We start from the raw sequence: 23289 nt of genomic DNA on the forward strand, positions 1-23289 counted from the left end.
AATAAAAATAAAGATCACTTTGTAGGTTAAGAAGGCCAAAGTCACCTAATGATTCAAGGGCGAAATATTGGCGGGGTCTGAAGCCCAATCAAAGGATGGATGAAGGGCGAAGACTCAAAAGTTGAGTTTCACTTTGAACCAAAACAAATTCCTTGTGTGTCCAATCACACTTGGCCAATAAATAATTCTGTTCTGTTCTGTTCTATTTCTCCACTTGGACGTTTTAAAAGAGCCTGCCTCAACATAGTACCCGCAAGTGGATTGGCTTTCCGAGTCTCATAATTCCGTTCTAAGTTTGGTCAGTCTTTCAAGATTGTTGAAGTCAAAATCTCACAATCTAGTAGAGGAAAGGCTGGTTCAAATGTGTACAATACAGGTAGACCTCGATTTACAACAGTTAGTGACCATTCAAAGTTACGATACTGAAAAAAATGACTTATGATTGTTTTTCACAGTTATGACCTTTGCAGCATTCCTCCATTATCATTTATTTTTTATTTTATTTATTTTTATTTGATTTGATTTGTCAATTGCTTACAAGATAATAGGTATAGGTATAAACGTGAGTAAGAATACAGGAAATAAGTATGAATAAATGGGGACAATAGGACAGGGACGGGAGGCATGATGGTGCACTTATGCACACCCTTTACATTTTGTGTGATCAAAATTAAGATGTGATCAACATTCTGATGCTTGGCAACTGGTTCATCATACTTATGATCTTTGCAGCACCCCAGGGTCACGTGATCACTTTTTGTGACCTTCTGACTAGCAAAGTTAAGGGGAAGCCAGATTCACTTAACAACTGGGTTACTCTCTTACAAATGACAGTGATTCACTCAAAAACTGTGGCAAGAAATCTTGTAAAATGGGGCAAAACTCACCTAACAAATTCTCACTTAACAACATACATTTTGGGCTCAATTGTGGTCCGAAATTGAGGACTGCCTGCACAGTTCCAGTTAGAAATAAGGCATTTCTCGATAATGGGGGGCTGATCACAGTTTTGAACAGGGTCAAGCTTTCACACGCTGCAGACACATTTGGAAACAATGGAATCAGTCAATACTGGACGGATAATGCAAAGGCTATTTTCAACCACAGGAGGAAGAAGCAATATGTTATAGGGGAAACAGACCCGGGTTAAATTGGCCACATGATTTGATTGGATAGTCACTAATAATAGTTAAATATTATTAAAATATCCTTTAGGGTATGCAAATGATACACCTACCCAGTAATTAAAACAGAAAACATAAGCATGGAAACCCTTCTTGGTCTTCCAAAAGATGGATGTGTTAGTAAATTGGCCTTATGGTTTGATTTGATTGATCGCTAGTAATAGTTCATTAGAACTACTATTATAACTATTTAATCTTTCCACTAATTTCTATAGACAGGCAAACTTCTACTCCCAGAATATGTTTTCCCCTTACTGTGGAGAACAATGAATCGATAACAATAACCTGAAAACTAGCAGAAGCCTGTGGGTAAAGGCAACCAATCAAAGCACAGTTTAAAAAAAAACAAAACCTTCGGCCCTTTAAGATGGGTGGACTCTCAGAATTCCTCAGCCAGCATACCGGAGAATTCTGGGAGTTGAAGTCCACTCATTTTAAAGTGCCCAAGTTTGAAATAAAAAAAAAAAAAAACCGAACACCTTGAGAGGAAACCAGACGGGAATCTCCACGACAGCGGAGCAACTGAGGGTTGATAACATCAGAGGGTTCCAAGTATTCTTTTTCATCAAATTTAGAAAAACACAGGCGGCTTTTTTTTTAAAAAAGCTACGCTTCACAGCTCGCGTTACCTACTCTTCTCTTTCCTTGCTCTACCCAGAGGTGACGTCACGTCCTCTGGCACGTGGCTTTGCACGTTGTGAAGTGGGCTTCCGCCGTTGCGATTGGCCGCCTGGCGGATCTGCAGACCTTTCTCTCTTCGTTCTTGCGGAGCAGCTGGAGCGCCGGTGCGTGTCGGACCTCTGGCTTCCTTTTGTAAGGAGGATCTGTTGGGAAACTTTGGGAGGACCTGAGTTTATCGTATGGGCGGGAGACGGGAAATAATCCACAACGAGGTGTGTGTTAATAGAATAGAATAGAATTATTTATTGGCCAAGTGTGGTTGGACACACAAGGCATTTGTCTTGGTGCAAAAGCTCTCAGTATACATAAAAGAAAAGATATATTATTCAAGAGTCAAAAATCATGACGTACAACACTTAATGATAGTCATAGGGTAAAATAAGCAATCAAATCATACTAGGAAACAGTCAATAGATCGTAAGGATACAAGCGACAAGGTTACAGTCATACAGTCATAAGTGGGAGGTGGTGGGTGAAAGGAAGGATGGGAGGGTTAATAGCAATAGTAATGCAGACTTAGTAAATAGTTTGACAGTGTTGAGGGAATTATTTGTTTAGCAGAATCAGTGTGTTATTAAGTCTTGACTCCTGATGACTGCCTGGACTAATCCCAGCAGTTTTCTTGGTTAAGTTTTCAGAAGTGGCTTGTCCTAGACAAGAGAGAGAGTGGCTCAAGGTCACTCAGCTGTCTTTACACCTAAGGCTTAGTACACCTTAGCTTAGTAATCTTTTCATATTTTGCTTTAGTAATCGATCACTTGGGATCTTAACACAGCTCTAGTGAAATTCTGTGTCCAAATGGTCAGTGGAGCAGAGGAAGGAGGCAGGGTGAGGTGTCCAAGGGAACAGTCACAGCATACTAGGATGTTATCTCCTAGTAGTTCATACTAAGATTTCCTATGCTTTACCTATTTCTTTGGGACCTATCTCTATTTTGGGATAGAGTTTTACACTTGTTTACTTGTTCTAGAAGGGGAAACTAATAGAATATTTGTCTGTTTCACTACAGTTTCCAGGTATTCCAGCTCCTTAGTTGATTAATTATGTATCAAGTCTTGGCAACAATATAGGTAGATTTTCTCTGTGATGTAACCTGTAATCTGTAACCTGGCCTGTCAGTGATCCACGAGTAATGGATTGCTAACAGTAACTGGCCGTCACCTGCAAATATTCCTTAGAGCTGGCTGGAGAATTCTGGGAGTTGAAGTCCCCAAGTCTTAAAGTTGCCAAGTTTGGGGACCTCTGCCTTAGAGTATGCAAATGATACCCCTACCCAGTAATTAAAACAGTAGAAAATGTAAGTATTGAAACCTTTTTTGACCTTCTAAAAGATGGATGTGTTAGTGTATAGGTCAAGGGTCTTCAAACTTGGCAAGAAAGAAGACACAGAGTATTTTCAAACATGGGACTTGTTTTACAAATGGTTGGATTGTAGAGGTAGAAATTAGGAGTGGGAAAAGTATTATTACATATAAATAAAATGATCCAGAGAATACACTGTTCACTAAGTACTTATGTATGTAATGTGAAAATATATAAAGAAACTGTCAAAAAAAGAAAATTGCAGCATCTGATTTCATCATCATCACGTTCATGAATGAGGCACTGTTGATTTTTATATGTATAATATGAAGGAAAGACATATATATATATATATATATATATGGTATTTGTATGGATCTTTGGTTGTTCGGGTTTTCTCCGCGTAAGATTCAAGTATCTAGGCAACGTTTCGATGAAGTCTCATTCATCATCTTCAGGCTTTTGTCTTCGGCTCTGTGCTTCTCAGAGTGATGGAGATTGCAGCTGCTTCTTCCTTTTAACTGCTAGTGGGGTGGGACTTGATTGGGTGGGGGCTTGGCTGTATTCTGATTGGGTGGGGTGTGTTCTCATTGGTAGGGGTTTGGCTGTGTTCTCATTGGTTGGGGGTTGGCCGTGTTCTGATTGGTTGGAGGCGTGTTCTGTTCAGGTGGGGGCTTGGTTGTGCTCAGGTTAGTCTTAGTTGCTGGGGGATTTGAGTTGGTGAGCTGTGATCTTGCTGTTTGGCTTCGAGTTCGTGGTCGTGCTGCATCTTCATAGTGGGTGTCGGTTTGCTTCATGTATGGCTCGGAGGGGTTTGAAGTGGGTAGTGATGCAGCTGCAGTGCAGCTTCTGGTCCATGGTCGTGTCTCATCTTCTGAGTGGGTGTGAGTCTGTTTTCTACATGGAAGTGTGGTGGTGGCATCTTGTGTGGCTCTCATGGGTGTGGGTCTGGTGTCATTCTTCATGTTAGGTACTCGTCTGTTCATGAGGGCGGGTTTCCAAATGGCTGGAAGGCGGGAGGTGTCATCTCGTTTGTTCATGCTGTGTGGGCGTTTTTCTATCTCTATGGCTTCTCTGATTATTCTGCTGTTGAAGTGTTCGGTTTTGGCGATAGTTCTGGTATTTTTAAAATCAATTTCATGTCCTGTGGCTTTGAGGTGTTGGACCAGGGAAGAGGTCGTTTCTTCTTTTTTGATTGAGTTCTTATGTTCTTCAATGCGTGCACTTATTCTTCTGTTAGTTTGTCCAATGTATGTGGTAGGGCAGGCAGTGCAGGGGATTTCGTATACTCCTTGGTTTTCTAATTCGATTTTGTCTTTGGGGTTTCTTAGGATGGTGGATATTTTTCTGTTTGTGCAGAATGCTGTTTTGATGTTGTGTTTTTGGAGGATCTTGCTGATTTTGTCCGTAGTGCCTTTTATATATGGGAGGAGGGCTTTGCCGTTTTCTTGTTCTCTGTCTTGGATTTTGGTTGGAGTTTCTTTTTGGATTAGGTGGGTAATCTTCTTTCTTTGGAATCCATTGGCTGTAAGTACGTTGGTGAGAGTGTGTAGTTCGGTTTTTTGGTGTTGTTCATCGGCTAAGCATTTTGTTCTGGAGATGAGTGTCTTGGCTACGGAATTGATCTGTGCTGGGTGGTGGTGTGAGAGTGCATGTAGATAGCGGTTTGTATGTGTTTTCTTCTGGTAGATGGTGTGTCCTAGGGAGCCATTGGATCTTTTGTATACCAAGACATCTAGGAAGGGAAGTTGATTGTTGGCTTCTGTTTCCATGGTGAATTGTATTTGGGTGTAGGCTGTTGAGGTGTGAGGAAGTTGTTCAGTTTTTCTTTCCCATGTGGCCAGATTATGAAGGTGATTTTCTAGAGCTTGTGTTTCAAAGTGTTCCATGTAGAGGTTTGCATGACAGGTGAGAGGGTGATCCCATGGGTGCTCTTCATTTGTTTGTATTTTTGTCCATTGTAGGTGAAGTATGTATTGATAGGCAGTGGTTGGTCAGATCTAGGATGTGCTTGGGGGTTGTATTTGTTTTGGATGGCTGTCAAGGCTTCTTTATTGCACTTGGGTGAAGAGGGTATGACATGAGCTTACTAGTAGGTCGCTAGGTTGTAAGTTTTGTTTCTTTATGATCTCGATGAACTGGAATGAGTTTCTTACGTGTGAGTTGATGGATTCTGCATAGGGTTGTAGTTGTTTGGCGAGAAATTTGGCCAGGTTTTGTAGAGGTGAGCCTATGGAGCTGACTATTGGTCTGAGTGGGATTCCTTCTTTGTGTATCTTGGGGAGACCATAAAGCTTAGGGCATCTGGATGATTTCTCTCTGGGTATGATTCTTTGCTGGATTTCTTCACTGATGGGGAGGCTTTTTTTTGATTTGGTAGTTTTTTCTAGACAGACCCCACCACCTACCTAGAAAAAACTATATATTTTTTTATATATATATTATAGTTGTGCTTTTAAAGTTGTTGCCACATTTCGGCAGAATCTCATCTGCCATCATCAGGCTTCTGTATTGTGTTCGTGTGTGTGTGTGTGTGTGTGTGTGTATACACACACACACACACACACAGTGCTGAAAGAAGATTTTAAAAGCCCTTATTTAAAATTAGAGCAGCTATGACACATTTTTTACGGTTTTGGTGGACTGGGAATAAAGACTATAGTTTCTTTAGGAAGACGTTTCTTAAAAATGATCAGTTGGGCATCTCTGTGCTACTATTAGCTTGTGAGGAAGAGCCGTGATTTGTAAAACCATCTTGATTACTATATGTTCTTGCCATGGTCCATTGTTGCTTTGATGTCTGTGATCTGCTCTACATTTATATATCCCATATATGCTTTGTGGCTGCTGAAGTATTATTTTCTCTCCAAGTTTCTTATAGACTCCCTAGCTGTGGCTAGTTAGAAGATTAATCCCTCTTGGGGAAGATCATGTCTGAACTTCAGTGCTTTTTTCCCTTCTTCTAAGGTCCAAAACCATGCCTGCCGGTGTAAGTTGGCCCAAATACTTGAAAATCCTCACTGCAGCTTTCTTGTCCATGCTTGCCGGTGCACAAACTGTCCACAAATTTTACAGACCTGACCTCGTAAGTACCTTTCCCCACCCCTTGATTGCTGTCTTGTCTTCTGCTTCAGAAAGAGAGCCTTATTAGAGATAACATACAATTGGGGTTTTCTTCTACCCCTTAGGATACATCGCATAGCTCTTTGGTGATTGCCTTCTATCACCTGCAAATCTTGTCTTTTGCATAGATGAGAGCTCTGTTCTTCTCCCTAGAACTCTCTCCAGATTTTTTTAATTCAAATTTTCAAAAATGACACACTTTTTTTTTTACTCAGAACTTGGAAATGTATATCATCATTTAATTGAAGTTACTTATGTGTTATTTGACAATATGCGTTGTACCTTTTGCTGGGAGGTCAAAGCAGTACAACCAGGGACTGCCACCATTTTATCCATAGAACAACTCTATGAAGCAGTTGATTGGGAATGCAAAACCGGCCCTAAGCACTAGACTTGGCAAATATGGCTGTAAAACATGGGTGTCATACTTGATTTCACTGAGGGCCGCATCAGGGTTGTGCTTGACTTCGGTTTGTGTGTGTGTGTGTGTCCAGAGTGGGTGTGGCCAGCTCAATGTCACTCATGTTGGAGTCACCTGTGGACCAAGAGCTCTGACAGCGAAACTGGGCTCCTGAGCTCTGTGTTTGGTTGCAACGGCCTCCTGAAACTCTCTTCCAGTGAAAATGGAGCTCGGGAAGGCCGCCTGCAGCCCTCACGTCTCCGTTTTCAACTGTGAAAACGGACCTCCATTTTCACTGGCAGAGGCACCGCGGGCCGGTCCTTCGCAGTTTTCAGGGCAGCCCCTCAGACCAGATTTAAGCAGGCTGGTCCCAGCCTCTGGGCCTTGAGTTTGACAACCCTGCTGTAAAATCTAGAAATAGTTATTTATAAATAAGTTTAAATAAATTAATGTTTTTTAAATAAATAAAAACATTGGTAGCTTGGATTTTTTTCAATTCAGAAGTTGACAGCGTATTAAAGATGCCTGGGATTCTCCATTTTCTGTATGTATGAGATGCACCGAAAAGTGTTTAAGGGGTCACAGTTGAGGTAATTTTTCACTTTCAGTTCCAGTTGCTTCTGGGAGTTAGTCGTTGAACATAGAATAATAACGTTGGAAGGGACCTTAGAGGTCATCTAACCCCCTACTTTAGCAGTAGATCCTATATCATTTCAGACAAATGGTTGTCCAGTCTCTTTTTGAAAGCCTTCAGTGATGGAGCACCCACAACCTCTGAAGGCAAGCTATTCCATTGGATGATTGCTATCACTGTTAGGAAATTTCTCCTTAGTTCTAGGTTGCGTCCCCCCTAATTCTTTTCATTAGCCTAGACATACCCAATTCCTGTAACAGTTCTTTGTATATTTTAGACTCCAGCCCCTAATCATTTTTGTTGCTCTTCTCCGCTCTCTTTCCAGAGTGTCAATATTATTTTTGTATTGTGGTGACCAGAACTAGATGCAGTATTCCAAGTGTGGTCTAAGGCTTTGCAAAGCGGTACTAGAACTTCATGTGGTCTTGATTCCATCCCTATCTTAATGCAACCTTAATGTGTTGGCTTGGTTGGTTGCTGCTGCACTGTTGGCTCATATTTTAAGAGATTGTTCACTAAGATTTCAAGATCCCTCTCGTAGTTACTGCCATTAAGACAAGTTTCACTTAGTTTATACAGTTGGGTTTTTTTAACCTAAGTGTAAAACCTTACTTTTATCTGTGGTGAATTTCATTTTGTTAGATAGGGCCTAAGTCTGTAAAGATCTTTTTGGATCTTGAGCTTATCTTCTGGCATGTTGGTTATTCCTGCCAGCTTTGTGTCATCTGCAATTTGATGAGTTCCCCTTCATCAATCCCCTTGTCTAGATTGTTTATGAAAATATTGAAGAGTACTGGGCCTAAAACGGAACCTTGGGATATCTCACGGCTTCCTTCCTTCCATGTGAATGTAGTTCCATTGAGCAATAGACATTGAGCATGATTTGTCAGCCAGATAAAAACCCACTTGGTGGTGGTACTGTCATAGTCTGAGAATGAATAATCTATCTGTAAGTTTCTAGTAATATATTTATATTTCTGAATATAAACTGGAATTCTAAAATGTATATATTGACATGAACATTTGATGGATTTGTTTTTGGATATTATTTATTTCGTAGACACCAGATATTCCTCCAGAAGCTAGAGAGCTCAGAACACAAATACCAAGTCTAAAAAATACGAATGAGCCAGTTCAACCTTTACAACCACGATCATGAAAGAATCAGTGTTGCATCCTTCATAAAGTGTTCCTTATGAGGATTTATAATCTGAATACATACAACTGGGAAATCATGAATATTTTAAAAGGACTTTTATATTTGTATTTTCTTGAGTCCAAGAATGCCTCTCCTACGGTCTGTTTTTTCCCTCTTCCCCTACAAAGGTGACCACCTGCTCAGCCATTGCTTGTTTCCATATCTACCTGCAACCTTTACTTCATTACAATTGCTCTCAACGTGGCAGATCTATGTCAGTTTTTTCCCCTTAAACATTCTTTGCAGTGTGTAATACATTTTGGAGAATGCTGGGATACATCCGTATAATTAGTTCAATTACCATTTAAAAGCAAATGTTTGGGAACATGTTTTGCTTTGTAAGCCAATTAAACAAAGGTATCTATTTGAACATTAGGTTTCTCCCATACTATTGTACTGTAATATGGTTTCCTGCAAAGCAAGCATATGTCAATAACTTAGCAATTTTATTTCAGTGATATTTGTTCCTATTTTGAATTTTCACAATGAACTTCTGATATTAAATGCAATGTTTAAATATAGTTTCTGTAAATGTCAATTTATTTCTAGACACAATTCACTGTATTCTAATGGGAATTGTACACCTGGTGGACACTAGGCTGGGGAAAGCTGGTCTATTTATTTCGAAGATTTGATTCAGTGTCAGCATTAAGTGCAAAAGGGCACCTACTCTTCCAATCTATTCAAAAATACACAATCTGGTGTATTTAATGGAAGCATTTTAATGTAAAGATATGACTCAATTTTCTGTGTATCTTGCACTAGTTATTAGAACTACTTAGTAGACAATACAGGTAGTCCTCAACTAAAAACAGTTCATTTAACTGATCAACAGCACTGAAAAGTGACTTCAGTTACAACCTTTGCAGCATCCCCATGTCATGTCATCAAAATTCAGACAATTGGCAACTGACTCATATTTATTAAAGTTGCAGTGTCCCATGGGCACGTGATCACTTTTGTGAACTTCTGACAGTCAGTGAGGATGCCAGAACTGCAATGATTCACTTAACAGAAAGGTTGTAAAATGGGGCAAATTTCACTTGTCTCACTTGTCTCCATAAATTTTGGGCTCAATTGTGGTCATTGAGGACTACTTGTATAAGGTAAAGTTTCCCCTGCACATGGGTGCTAGTCATTTCTGGCTTTAGGGTGCGGTGCTCATCTCAAGTTTCTAAGCCGAGGAGACAGTGCTGTCCAAAGAAGTCTCCATGGTCATGTGGCCAGCACGGCTAAACAAGTAATCATTTATACATTCTTCATGTATTTTTATATTTTATAGGGAATATATTTTTACAAGTATTTTGATTCCACATGAGTGAAATCCTCCATTCGGTATAGGTGTAAATACGTGTTCTAAAATGTGGGGAAAACAAAATTTAACATTGGAAACTACAGAATCTAGGAATGAAATTCAAACATTTACTTGATGATAGAACTGCAGCAACTCCTTGTATTAACACTGTTCAAGTTATCAAATTTTATTACTGTTTAAGTCAACTCAAGATTATGTTCCATTCACAGAAAAGCATTGAAAAAGGTAACAAACACCATGCTACAAGAAGTTACTGTTCACGAGGAAGCATGAGAAAGAACATAAACCATGCCTATTATGGCATGCAATGACTTCAGTTAGTACTGTACTCTTCTGTAAAGGTGCACATAGTTTTATGGCCTTAGGCTCCTTTTTGAAAATGACCAAGTTTACATTTCTCTCACTTATTTCATTTTAAATATCACATGTAATCAATTTGGCTGAGAATGTAATTGGCTTAAAATTATCCAATCAATGCACGGTAAAGATGTTAGAATTCAAGTCCATTTAGTTCTCAGGATGTGATAGATGCAATCAGCAGGATGAGCTAAAGACTCATTATTCACTCCTTATATAAAAATAGATGCTAACCAGCTTGATAGGAGTCATTTTTAAATATCTAATGGCTTGCTTTATTTTAAAGCATCTCTGCAAGGTAATAACGCCTGCCTTCCCTCCAGCAAAATGTAACCTAAAGTATGTTCTCTTCTGTCATCACGGAGGGAATATATTACAATGGTTCACAAAACAAAGCTTAAAAGGTATTTTACTAACTCCAATGTATTTAAGACTTGTTCAGAGGAAACTAGGATAAATAGCTGCAAAAGACCCCCTAAGCTTTGCCAACCAGCTGAAAAATAAGAGTCCATTAAGCAGTAGCTTGCCATAATAGGCTAAGATTCTGCTACAAATTTTAGTAGAATAGGAAACAATTGACAGATATTAGCTCTAGTGTGACTTTCAGAAAATAATTCCTGTCCTAAGTGTTTTCTTTTCCAATGTTTTTGTTACAGAAGAACACCACTGCCAAATTGAGTCTATACAGGCTTTCTTTACATCCAAAACTAGTAAATAAGCACTTCAATGCCCCATACAACTGGTGTGAACGTTTTAATTTTGTACACATGACAAGATTTTACACCAAGCAGTCAGTTAAATAGTACAAATTTACATTGTGAGGAATGTTTAAAAAATGCAACTTAAAAAAATTCTTCTGCCCAAAACCCTGCACCTCCCCCCCAACATTTTACAGTGAAAAAACAAATTCAGTTCACATTCCTGCTTCATCCAAAACACAGGATAGTATTTGAGAGTGCATTTTACAATTCATCTTTTACATCTGTGGACTCCTGCAAGAAACAAAGCATAGATTAAGTTGAATTTTGTAGATGTGCAGAATCCCCAATAAATCACTTTTAGATTGTCCACTTTTTTTGTTCAGCATGATTTAAAAATGGCAAATATTTCCTGCCTGTTCTCACTGTGGCTTCTTCATCAGACAGGAAGTTTACAGCTTCCATGTTTTGAGGGAAGGAGGGTAACAGCGATCTAGCAAGTGCAAGTTTATTATGACACTGTTAAAAAGTCTAGCCACACGTGATAAAATCAAGTCAACACAAGGCCCAGAATGTTAGTGCTGGTGGTAAATACTATAATGCTTATATACAAAACTTCTGTCAGCTGAGACAAATTATAGAAAAGATGGTACTGTCAACTAAAAAGTTACTCCTTTGGTCTTTTTAGCTGCCAGAAAAAGGGAGTGGGGGAAAACAAGGCATTCCTTATTGGAGAGCTTGACGGATGACTTGGAGATGGATGTGTCCCATTGGAGAAGTCACATCCAGCGGGTGGGGGGAAGACCAGGGTCAAGGGAGATATGTATGATGTAATTTAATATCAGCCGCATCCAGCTTACACCAACATGGCCACTCCTAATAAATCAATTTACTTTTCTGAGATGCGGCTAGAGACTTTTGATTTGAATGAGGGTGGATTTGTTGGAGCCCTGACAGGTACCTTATGATACATCTGTTATCCCCCACACTCCCAATTGTTCCAAACCACACTAACCATTTTCTCTGTTTCACTGTCTTCAGTATCTTCCTCAGCTTCAATTTCCTCTTCTGGTTCTACTCCTTCAGCAGCTTCATCTGGTTCTTCAGGCTCATCTTCCACCTTTTAGAAATATTTAGCAAGGCAAAAGTTTATATACCACTATATTTCACACACACACACACACACACACAAATCCTTATCAATACAAAGTATGTTTTAGATATCACTACACAACAAATAGGGTCATTGTTTCAAATATATTTACCAGATTCCTCAATGCCTTCAATAATGGCACAGCATATTTGCCATTGCTTAAGCAAGGCAGTTAAATTGTGTCTGATTTTACAACCTTTTTTTGCCATTGCTATATGACCTTGATTGGCTTAACAACCATGACAAAAAAGTCATAAAATGAGGCACAACTCATTTAATTTCCTTGCTTAGCAAGGGACATTTTGTTCCATTGTGGTTGTAAGTCTCAAGGACTACCTATAAAAGAGAATAGGAATGACAAGCAGACATTTCTGAATCAGAAGTGTTAACCCAGAAAAAGAAAATGGTCCCAAGAATTATCCTGGCACTTTCAACTCAAAATGTAAGTCATGAGTCTACCTCCTGCACGTATTACACTGATTTTCACAAACCTTTTCCTCTGGGTCAATGTTCAAACTCAGGCGAAGCATTCGTTCTATTCTTTCTCCATATTCCTTTGTATCTGGCAGCAGATAACCTGATCTTAGGGTAGCAGTTTCAAGCAGAACCACAGCAAGATCCGCAACTACTTGATCATCTTCATTTTCCTGACACCCCCCAAAAAAACAAACAAAACACCACAGAATATTATAGAAATTGTTTAGGAATTTCCAGTTTGAGACTCATCAAATCTCATAAGCTGCAGTATTAAATTATTTTTTGCATTTCTTGTCCAAAATTTTAGCAGTACAAAACTACATTAGATGCATCTGTAACTTTTAACATTCTTACCTGAACACGCCTGAGCATGTCTTTTATGAGAGGATGTTTAGGATTGATTTCAAATATCTTCTTTTGGCTTGCATAGTAACTAAAAAGATGACAATTTTAAGGGCAATTAGATACACTCTACTATCATGTTATAAGTTCTAGAAATAAACTAAGCAATTTTACTTAATGCTATTATACTAAAGAATAAGTAATTTAAATGAATGCAGAACTATATAGAAAGACAAAGGAATTGTTTGTATTATTTAATGTAAAATTAGGCACATTAAATGAGACCACCTATAGATCCAGGCAAATATTCAGATTACATTACATCACTTACAAACAGACACAGATAATTCCCAGTTTTTCCTAGGAGAATTTTTAGTGCAGATTATTGGAAGGGACAGGAAGAAACATTACGTTGAAATATAAAAAGTTGGGAATCCTCACTGATCTATCCACATGCACTTAAACAGGATGGATCATCCACTGTGCATACGTTTATTAAGACTTAAGTGACCAACTTCCTATGCTGTGTTGCATCAAAACCAAACAAATTACATTAGGATCCAAATGAGGCCCAGAAATAATTGTATAAGTTATGTATTACTTGGTAGCGATATCTTTTCCAGTCTGGTAAGCCTGAGCCTTCATGATTCTTTCCATGTTGCCAGACCATCCATATTGACTGGCTACAAGAGCACATGGTGACTGGGTTAATCGCTGAGATAATACTGCTTTTTCAATCTAAACAGAAAGAAAACCTAGTGTAAATACAAATATAGCACAGAATGCATTTTTGGAATAATACCAAATTCTAAAATACATACTTTATCCTTTAAAGCTTTATCTTTCATCCAAGTTAATAGGGGTTCATACTCTTTTTCTAAAGCCTCGCGAGTTTCCTTTGACTTTTCACTTTCATCAAACTTCACTCCTTCTTTAGCAACATTCTGAAACCTTTTGTTGTCAAACTCTGGGAGAGCCTGAATGCAATATTCATCCACTGGTTCTGTCAAATATATAACTTCATAACCTTTTTTTAGAAGCCGTTCTACAAAAGGTGAAGATTCAGCCTATAAGATAAATTCAAAACATTTAGTATGCCATAATGCTGTAAAATTTTAGATGAAACAATGCATTTTCCACTGCAAATCATTTTTATTGAACAAATTTTACCTCTTTTCTACTTGAACCAGCCATGAAATAGATTTTATCTTGCTTCTCTTTCATTCTTTCTACATACTCATCTAGACTAGTAACATTGCTTTCATGGTGAGAAGTCTGGAAACGAAGAAGTTTAGCTAGACGAGTCCGATTTGAATGATCTTCAATCACTCCAAGTTTGATATTTGTGCCAAATTCTTTCCAGAATGTGTCGTTATATTTTTCTTCAGCAATCTTTTTGATCATATCAAGTGTCTTCCGGACAAGTTTCTTTCTAATTACCTAAAAATTCAGAAAAAGATATGTAAGAAAACATGATTAATCTTTTGATCCCAGTTTAAATGAATACCATTTTACAATCTGAGCAACTTCTAGATATACTGACTTCAATTCACGGTATAGCTAAATGAGAACTGCTGAGAATTCTAGGAGTTGAATCAACTCTTCTTCCCTTTTGTGGGCAATATTGCAGGTGAATCTGAGAAAACTAAAACCATATAACCTGTTGGGATTAGTTCCTATAATAATGTTGGCTCCTATATACACTCATCCTCCTGTAACAGATGCCTTTAATATCTTGACTGTGCCCAGCAACCAGAAGAATCCCTATTCCACTGGCTATCACAGTATGAGTGGGAGATGATCACACACTGTGATGGTATTACATACGACACAACTCATGTACACTTTTCAGATATTACATTTATTGAATTTATATGCTGCCCATCTCACAATTGAGCAACCCAATTTAAATAGTTTGTATTGATCATGATCTTTCATTTTGGTGTCAAAGCTGTTATGAACACTGTTGCATTCTCTTCTTAAATTAGTTGAGAATAAAGTGATTCTCATCCTGTTCTTTAGCATGACAAATGTATAAGAGAATATCCAGTTTGGCTTAGTGATTAAAATACCAGTCTAGAAACCAGGAACCGAGTTCTAATCCTGACTTGAACATGGAAGCCAGCAAGGTGAGCCATTCATTCTCAGCCCGACACACCCTCACAGGGTCATTGTTGTGGGGTAAATAGGATGGGGAAGTATTATGTTCGTTGCCTTGAGATATGTATAGATAAAATCCATTCTAGTACATGGTCTTTTACCATTGTTGTTCTTTAACCCACATGTAGAGTAACTGAATCTACTAGCAAGGACTGATGCTAACTGGGTTTGAAAGATTTCACTACCATCCTTGAGTTAAGTAGGAAGTAGAGAATATAAAAACAGGCCTAGATACTGTCCTGAAGACTAGTCAGAAGCTACAGTAGTAATTGACGTACCTTTAGTAGTTTGTGCTGCTGGAGGGTCTCACGAGACACATTTAAAGGAAGATCATCTGAATCTACCTAGATTTAGAAAAGGAACATTTACAGAAGTTTAGCCCCCCCACAAATTAAAATAATACATTTTTAAATGGCTAGTGCATATTATCCTTAAAATACTTACAACACCCTTGACAAAGTTAAGGTATTTGGGCATCATATCATGGAAGTCATCTGTGATGAATACTCTACGGACATACAGCTGCAAAATAAAATTTTAACTGATTTAATTTTTGCAACTATATCTGCAACTTCTCTTGCTTTTTAAAAAGTTGGATCTTATTTTTACCTTTATAAAGTCACTTTTTTTTGATCCATATTCATCAAATAAGCCACGTGGAGCAGTACTGGGAACAAATAAGATGGACTTGAATGTCACTTCTCCTTCAGCAGTAAAGTGAATGTAAGTCATTGGATCATCAGTTTCCTGGAAAAAAAACCCACCAAAGTCTAAGTCCTCACTTCCATAAAGATTGAAAATAAATGCATTACAAAGATAAGTGGATATTTTACTCATGGTATGGAGAGGAATATTTTTGTTCTTGTTCCACATATGAGAAATGCACTAGTACAGGACAAAGCAAGCTCAGAACAGAGCTGTTTATATTTGCTCCAATTCTTTCCCCAATACCTGGAACTAAGGGTTTTGATAGACATGATCTTAGATCAATCTCAAGCTATAAAGGTAAACCTACCTTAGAAAATGTTTTGTAGAAAGCTTTGTATTCATCTTCTTCCACTTCTTTAGAGGGCCTCTGCCAAATTGGTTTTATGTCATTCATAAGCTCCCAATCCCAGACTGTTTTCTGAACCTGCAAGCATTTCCAAATTCATTCATTTACTCTCTAATAAAACGAAACCATCAGTTTTTGACAAACTGATAAAATCTAAAAAAGCTATAATCTTAATTTGATTGAATAATTTTAAATGTTAGAAATCTTACTGGTTTAGTTTTGGGTTTTTTCTCTTCCTCCTCCTCCACAGCAGCTTCCTCATCCGTCTCATCTTTGTCTTTTACATCCTCATCTTCAAGAGGCTCTTCTACAGTCTCAGTCTAAAGAAATATTGCATATTAATTCAAGTGATTTTTCAAACATGTTCTCATAAGCAATTAGCATACCAATTAATATAAGCAATTAATACAAACTTCATTTGTCTGAAACAGTATAGGGTTTTCTGCTTGAGCAGTTGGACAAGAAGACCGTCAGGGTTCTTACCAACTATTATTCTGTTCTGTTCTAAACTTGTACTTCAAGCAAGCATAGTTAAAAACACTGAGATATTCTAGGTAAATGTCATGTCAATTCATTTAAGATTGATGTAGGTTTTTAATGTAGTTTTCATATAGTATTTGCTAAACTAACAGTGCTGCATTTTTAAGAAATCATAATTTTTTTTAACACCACACTGGTAACTGACTGACATCGCTACAAAATGCAACTAAAAATAACAGGTGGGTATATGATTTTGAGTTCCAATCTATTCCTATTTTAGATCATGAAAAATCCTTACAAATTCCTGAAATTTCATTTATTTAACCAGAGCCCCATTTTTTCCTATCAAAGTTGCCTAATTCATTTTTCCTTGTGCCAAGTTTGGAGAATAATCCATTCTTTATAAATTTCATCTCTGAAAACTGATTTTCATGACTAATATATCTTCCATTTTAAACATTATGCAGATTAGCCGTATTACAAAATATGTACCTTGCTACTCCATACATAAATAGGGAAGTTTATGAACTGGGAATACTTCGTGACCAGGTTTTTAACTGTATCTAGTTCAAGATAATCTGAAGCTTCTTCTTTTAAAACAAGGCTACAAAAAACAAAAACAAAAAGCAATTCAGTGCTGTATTAACTCACCTTACAAAAAAGTTACCAAAAGTAAAGTGCAACAATGCAAATTACATTTTACATAGAACTGATTAAGTTTTACTGCTAAAATATTTCAAACAAAGAGAGCTTTGACATTTCATATATTGTCTGTTCCTTTTATCAAATGTAGTTTCATTTAGTGACAGTAGCACTAACTTTTGTAATACTTTGATACAGATAACAATGGTATGCTTGCTGTATAATATTGAACAAGAAATTTTACCATCAGAGAAGTTCAGGTTTTAAAAAAACAACTGCTAGCCTACTTTTTGGTCACAATCAAATCCTTCCTTTTCCATGGAAGATAATGAAATTCACATAGTTAAAAAAATGCAATAGACTACAAGAAATGGTAATTAAATTCAAAGCCCCCAATAAAGAAAGCTGGTCTTTATCACTAAATCTCTTTACCATGTATAACATAACTCCAGGTTGAGCATACAAAAAAAAAATACTTACCAGAACTAAAGTTTAAAATGGAAATATATTTAGCTGAGATTTTATAAAACTACTTTATAAAAAATTGATTCCATCACATATAAAAAATTATCATTCATCAATCAGAGGAAAATAGCAATCTATTATCACTGTAGTATACTATATGAAATAAAATTGGAATTGCGATACTAGATATAACTGTGGTAGATACAGCTAAAAATATTACCCTAGTTGAGGGATCTTTAAAACCAATTTTAAGTATTACGCAGCAGTGAATCTTCCATTAGAAATTTTCAGTATTTTCTTTGCAGATTTCATCAAAAAGGTTTTTAATAAAAGCCAAATATGTATTTTTATTAATACATAAAATATTAATAAGTTATAAAACTTACGTTATAGTAGTGCCTCGTCCCAAGGTATTTCCCCGAGGATCTTCAATTACAGAGAACTCATTTGAATCAGATTCCCAGATGTGTTGACTGTCATTATTATGCTTTGAGGTAACAATAACCTTATCTGCCACAAGGAAGGCAGAATAGAAGCCAACACCAAACTGACCAATCAATTCAGAAGTTGACTGGTTTTCTTCCTGCATTTCAGTTATTTTATTTAGAAATTCACTTGTACCAGATTTAGCAATGGTACCCAAATTTTTGATTAGCTCATCTTTAGTCATGCCAATTCCAGTGTCTGTAACATGAAGCATATTCTTCTCTTTATCACACTGTAAAACAAAAGTAACTAGTTGGATATGAATTTAACATGCCTGCTGTTTAAATTGCCAATTTAATAGACATAAATTTTAATAAATAATGCTGTACTATATGTTAAATTGGTGATCTATAATGAACTATAATGATAGACTTGTCCTAAAGAAGCTGTTATAGAATATAGAAGAAAAAAGGGCAGTCTGTTAAATGAATCTGATGCAAGTTTCCTCTCACCTATCCTTTTCTATAGTCAATCCCTTCCAAAAAATGTGAAAAAGCCACTTGAATCTCTGCATTAACTACTCCAGGTTATATAAAAGAAGTATTTAAAATAGAAGTTGAAATAATTTAAAGAAACATTAAGGGAAATCAGTAGCATCTTACCTTAATTTTTACTGTGAGTTCCTCGTTACCAGAAAGGGCACTTTCATCAGTCAATGACATTAACCGTATTTTGTCTAGAGCATCAGATGCATTTGAAATCAATTCCCTAAGGAAAATCTGTAAGAAATTTTAGCGTAGTCAGACAAAAGCACAGAAAAATTTGTACCAAAACTTTTACAAAGGTATATTAAGGCTTACCTCTTTATTTTTATACAGCGAATTGATAATAAGTTTCATCATCCTGTTTACTTCAGCCTGGAAGGCAAACTTTTCTGATTTTTCCCTAAGTTGTTTTATTTGTGATGCATTTAAACCATCCAATTGAATGGATTCCTCTTCCCTGTGGAGAACAAAAATCCACTTGTGTTATTATTCCTTTATTTTTCAGTAATGCTGGCAAAATAAGAATTTGTTCTAGATTTTTGTTTTTGTTACAACTCCAGGTGAAGTCAAATACTGGCCTGCAGAAGGCTTCTCCTGCTGTATGGTGAAGCCGGTTTCAACTAAAACTTCTTCCCCTTTTTTCTCTCTCTGTAGTGTTTTACACATTCTACATACTACATTTCAACCCTCTTGGGTAGCTAACACAATATACCTATTCTAAACTAGTGCAGCAGGATGGAGTATTCTGTTTTATAATTAATTTCCATGCAACTATTCCAACAATTATATCTACTGCTAAGTTATAATAAATCTCCTGCACTTTCTTAATTGGAAATTCATTTAGATAATGCAAATAGTATGTGCAATAGTAAAAGCACATAATCCTTCTTGATGAATTGGCCAAATTAATGAGAAACAGAAATATTTATTTTCATTTAACAACAAGAAACAATTGCCTTCCTGAAGACTATACAAATTATCAAAATTCTTGCAAAGAATTTGGTTGCATATCCCTCACAATCAACAGTTTTTCAAGCACAAAAGCAAACTATTCTGATATCAAAACTATTGTCTATCTATGAAAATACATAAAACAAAACCATGTCAATCTTCATCATAGCATCAATTTCAGCCATTTATCTTAACCTTTTCCTGCAGCTTAAAAAATTTCAAGGACTTCCATTTCATTTTTCAAACTAATTTTTCCATAATGCATTCTGAATGCAACTATATATTTAGGTTTTCATGCAAGATTTCCTGTATTAAACGTATTTCAAGGGGCAATATTTTTTTGGAAAAATAAGCATCCTTGTTAAAAGATTTAATAGTAAGTTTAATAAAGCACCTATCCTCCCAAAATACATAATGCCTTACAAAAATGTTTACAAGTTGTTTCATGAATTTGAGAACAATAAGTCCAATTTTCCAAAGTAAAACTGGCAAATGTTTTCTTACAAGATTTCACCAGCATTAGAATCTTAAAATAGGTCACCAATATCCCACTAGATCAAAGTATTAGATCCGGATGGCAGGCATCCCTATTTAGAGGTGTGTCTCATTTTAATCAGTAAATGGGGCATGTGTTTGAAGTATGAATTATAAAAGTCTGGTTTAAGCATTTTGAAAAGCAAACCTCTGAACAGCTTCATCATCTGTCCGAGATCCTTCTCTGCTTTTACCCAAGTCATCTTCGACAGTACCATCCACATCAGGTTCATCAGCCTGGGCAGAGGCTGTAAAAATGATAATTTCGACAAGTTAGCTCCACAACACCTTTCAAAGTAAAACTACCAATCCATGCATACACCCAGCATGGAGGATCTCGGAATGCTTCAACAAGAAAGTGCAAAAAGAAAAAAAAGTTGCAGTTCACTTTTCCCATCAGAAAGGTGCTGAAAATTAGAATGGGGAGCCAAGCCAGCAGTGTCATTTATAGGATCATAGACAACTGGGCTCCTACTCGTTCAATATTAAATCGTATTTCATAGCAGACATTATGGTGAGACAAGGGGGAAAAATGTGAAAGATTAAGCACCCTTTCAAACTCTTGCAAATAAGCAGTAGACTTTTACTGCTAAAAAGTAGACTTAAACAGTACTCCCAGGGTAGAAGGCTAGTCCCTTTTCTTAGCACAATAAAGGACTGGGAAGCGTTAATTACATCATGTGCCAAATTGGACCTAAATAAATCCTTGATACCTTCAATAAGAGATTGGACTGCCATTTGTCAGAAATGGTGTTAGGGACTCCGGCTTGGGCAGGGGTTGGACTAGATGACCTACAAGGTCCCTTCCAACTCTGTTTAAATCCAACCAGCATAAATCATAAATCTGACACCAGCGTCTCTTCCCGGAACCATTTGGCTCCCTCTTCCATCTCCGGCCAGACTCCCACAAACGGAAAGCGGCCTTGCTGGGCTTGAAAAGTTTAGAGCGCTTTGAAATTCAACCTGTTCAACCCGTTACGTTCAGTTCAAAGGGTTTTCACAAATGTTCCAGGAGTTCAAAGGATTTTCATTAATGTTCTTCCAGGAGCCCCTCAAGCTATCGGTCCGCCCCTTCAGTGCCTCCGCTTTCTTCCCTACCCCGACAGACAGCACATCTGCGCCTTCGGGACGTCCATTTAAAAACCCCGAATCCCACAAACCGGGCCCAAATTCTAAAGGCGACTCCAACTGAACTACCTCGGAGCCACAAATCTCCTCGGGCCGAAGAGGCGCCTCAGTTTTACAATCTCTCTTCCCCCCCCCGCCCCCGCCATTTTAAGTTCCTCGTCCCAGAGGAAAAGAGGCACCAAAGAAAAATACCCAACCCCCTTCCCTCGGCGACAGAGGCAGTCACGCCAAAAGCCGTACAAGGGCGGCAGGAGAACCGGCTGAGGTAAAACGTTGAGGGGAAGACACGATTCTTTTTTTTTTCCTCCACCACACAGGGAATATTCCAGAAGCCGCCCCCCTGCGCACTCACCAGCCAGCAGGAGGCATAAAAGGCCAAGTCCCCACAGTTTCTTCATCTCAATGGTGGCCGGGACGGAGATTGATACAGCTTCGTACCGCCCTTCTACGTGCCTCCAAGGGCAATTGATTAAGCGAAACCACTACCCACCCCTCCCTCGCGGGAGAACCTGCGCGGGTTTTAACAGTTGAGCCACACGAAACGAGGCCAGTCCGACCCCCAAGCTTATCACTACCACACGCAGGGGGCGGGGGCGAAAAGCCTCTCGGCTTTGCCAATCGGAGCGCACCACGCCAAACACAGAGCCAATAGCAAGAGCGGAAAGGGTAGGTGGAGCTAACTCCCTACCAATCGTTGTCTTCCAGGTGAAGTTTCCCGGCCTCAAAGCGTGGCTGGGTTCCATTGGTTGTTGCTATGCTCGATGGCCAACCACGGTTAAAGGCGGGAGTAGTAGGCCTTGGTTTGACTGTTTTCCATTCATTTTTTTCAAAATGTATCTTTTGCACTATATTGCCAACAGCGCTTGATATTAAGTGTGAGACTGTGTCTCATTTAAAGAAAAAATAAGGCACGCATGTTCCACTTCTCCCAGAACTTGCCAGAGTTAGCCCCCCCAAAAAAACCTATCCCGTTTCCATAACGACGTTAATTTCCGTTTTTTAAAATACTCCACAGAAAATAGAAGCGATGACAGTATAGAGTGGTGAGAAATTAGCAAAATCATTTTTATTTCACGCATTTTTTCTGACTTTCTGGATGGTGACCCAATGGACAAAGCTACATTTTAAGAATTATTTCTTAAAAGGAATTCTGCAACTTTTCCCAGCTTGCCATGCTCTTTGCGTCATAAACCCTCGCGTCGTAAGTGCATGGGCGCTCCTGGATGACATCATGTTGCTTTGCATGTTGGAAACCCGCCTTCGTGTGTTGCCTGATGGGAATTGCAGTATCTTCGTGTTAGAAGGGGTTTACTACTGTCCTTATGCAGGTTAGCGGGGTGATTGGAGTTGTAGACAATATAAAACACATCAGGTGGGCTGATCCGAAAAATTCTTTATGAAAGAATGAACAAACTAAGGTATTGGGCTATGAACTGATTATTTTTATAACTATAAAACTTACCTGAATGCAATACACGAGCACACAATAGATACAAACTCGGTAAACCGCACCAAACTCGATTGCAAGAAATACGACTTCAGCAACAGAGTGGTCAATGCTTGGATTACCCTACCTGACTCTGGTTTCTTCCACTAACCCCAAACACTTTCACCTCAGACTGTTTACTGTTTACCTCTCCCCATTCCTAAGACGTCTGTAAGGGGCGTGCGTAAGCGCACCAACGTGCCTACCATCCCTATCTTAATCTTCCCTTTTATTCATATCTGCTTCCACGTATTAATAATCATGTTTATACTTATATATATTATCAAATGCATGCTTGACAAAATAAATTTAAAAAATAGCCCTTTGAAGTGGTTTCCAAATAATGTAAGTACTTGTAAATAAAAAGGCAATAAATATTGTTTAAATACTTGTCAAACCTGTAGGTTCTGTCCTGCAGGACATTTAGTGATAATCATCCTGCTGGAGAAAAGTTTAGAAGAGAATAGGTGAATTGGGGTGGTTGTTGCCTTCATGCTAACAGACACTTTTGAACTTTATTTATTTTATTTATTTTAGTTTGTCAAGCATTTATG

At 37.9% G+C, this 23289-nt stretch overlaps 2 protein-coding genes across 4 annotated transcripts; one reads left to right on the forward strand and one right to left on the reverse strand.

Moving 5' to 3' along the window:
- The first annotated feature begins 1843 nt into the window (after nt 1-1843).
- Nucleotides 1844-9043, forward strand: UQCC6 (ubiquinol-cytochrome c reductase complex assembly factor 6). 3 transcript variants are annotated; one of them, XM_026726630.2, is made up of 3 exons: nt 1844-1969; nt 6135-6252; nt 8385-9043. In XM_026726630.2, exons 2-3 carry the CDS (start codon nt 6145-6147, stop codon nt 8481-8483), a joined length of 207 nt encoding a protein of 68 aa, XP_026582415.1. In that variant the 5' UTR covers nt 1844-1969; nt 6135-6144; the 3' UTR covers nt 8484-9043. The 3 variants fall into 3 exon arrangements, with proteins under 3 accessions (XP_026582415.1, XP_087791023.1, XP_026582406.1); XM_087934897.1 differs by having other exon boundaries at nt 1893-1997; XM_026726621.2 differs by having other exon boundaries at nt 1939-2077.
- Nucleotides 9044-10930: 1887 nt separating this feature from the next.
- On the reverse strand, nt 10931-21789 carry HSP90B1 (heat shock protein 90 beta family member 1). The gene is made up of 18 exons (XM_026726577.2): nt 21602-21789; nt 20270-20369; nt 18952-19093; nt 18754-18870; nt 18052-18383; nt 17051-17162; nt 16288-16398; nt 16040-16156; nt 15634-15771; nt 15469-15546; nt 15303-15368; nt 14035-14304; nt 13686-13931; nt 13466-13602; nt 12877-12955; nt 12537-12692; nt 11908-12012; nt 10931-11186 (listed from the first exon to the last, which is right to left on the reverse strand). The coding sequence occupies exons 1-18, from the start codon at nt 21645-21647 to the stop codon at nt 11157-11159; spliced, it is 2382 nt and encodes a 793-aa protein (XP_026582362.1). The 5' UTR covers nt 21648-21789; the 3' UTR covers nt 10931-11156.
- Between the last annotated feature and the right edge of the window lie 1500 nt (nt 21790-23289).

Source organism: Pseudonaja textilis, chromosome 5 (assembly GCF_049901715.1).
Source record: "Pseudonaja textilis isolate UNSWEBS1 chromosome 5, rPseTex1.2, whole genome shotgun sequence".
Classification (NCBI taxonomy): domain Eukaryota; kingdom Metazoa; phylum Chordata; class Lepidosauria; order Squamata; family Elapidae; genus Pseudonaja; species Pseudonaja textilis.

Coding starts and splice junctions, on each gene's coding strand:
- UQCC6 (XM_026726630.2), top strand. CDS start 6,145: ATGCCTGCCGGTGTAAGTTGGCCCAAATACTTGAAAATCCTCACTGCA. Junction 6,253..8,384: donor AATTTTACAGACCTGACCTC/GTAAGTACCTTT, acceptor TTTATTTCGTAG/ACACCAGATATTCCTCCAGA.
- HSP90B1 (XM_026726577.2), bottom strand. CDS start 21,647: ATGAAGAAACTGTGGGGACTTGGCCTTTTATGCCTCCTGCTGGCTG. Junction 13,603..13,685: donor ATAAAGCTTTAAAGGATAAA/GTATGTATTTTA, acceptor CTTTCTGTTTAG/ATTGAAAAAGCAGTATTATC. Junction 12,013..12,536: donor ACATTGACCCAGAGGAAAAG/GTTTGTGAAAAT, acceptor TATTTCTAAAAG/GTGGAAGATGAGCCTGAAGA.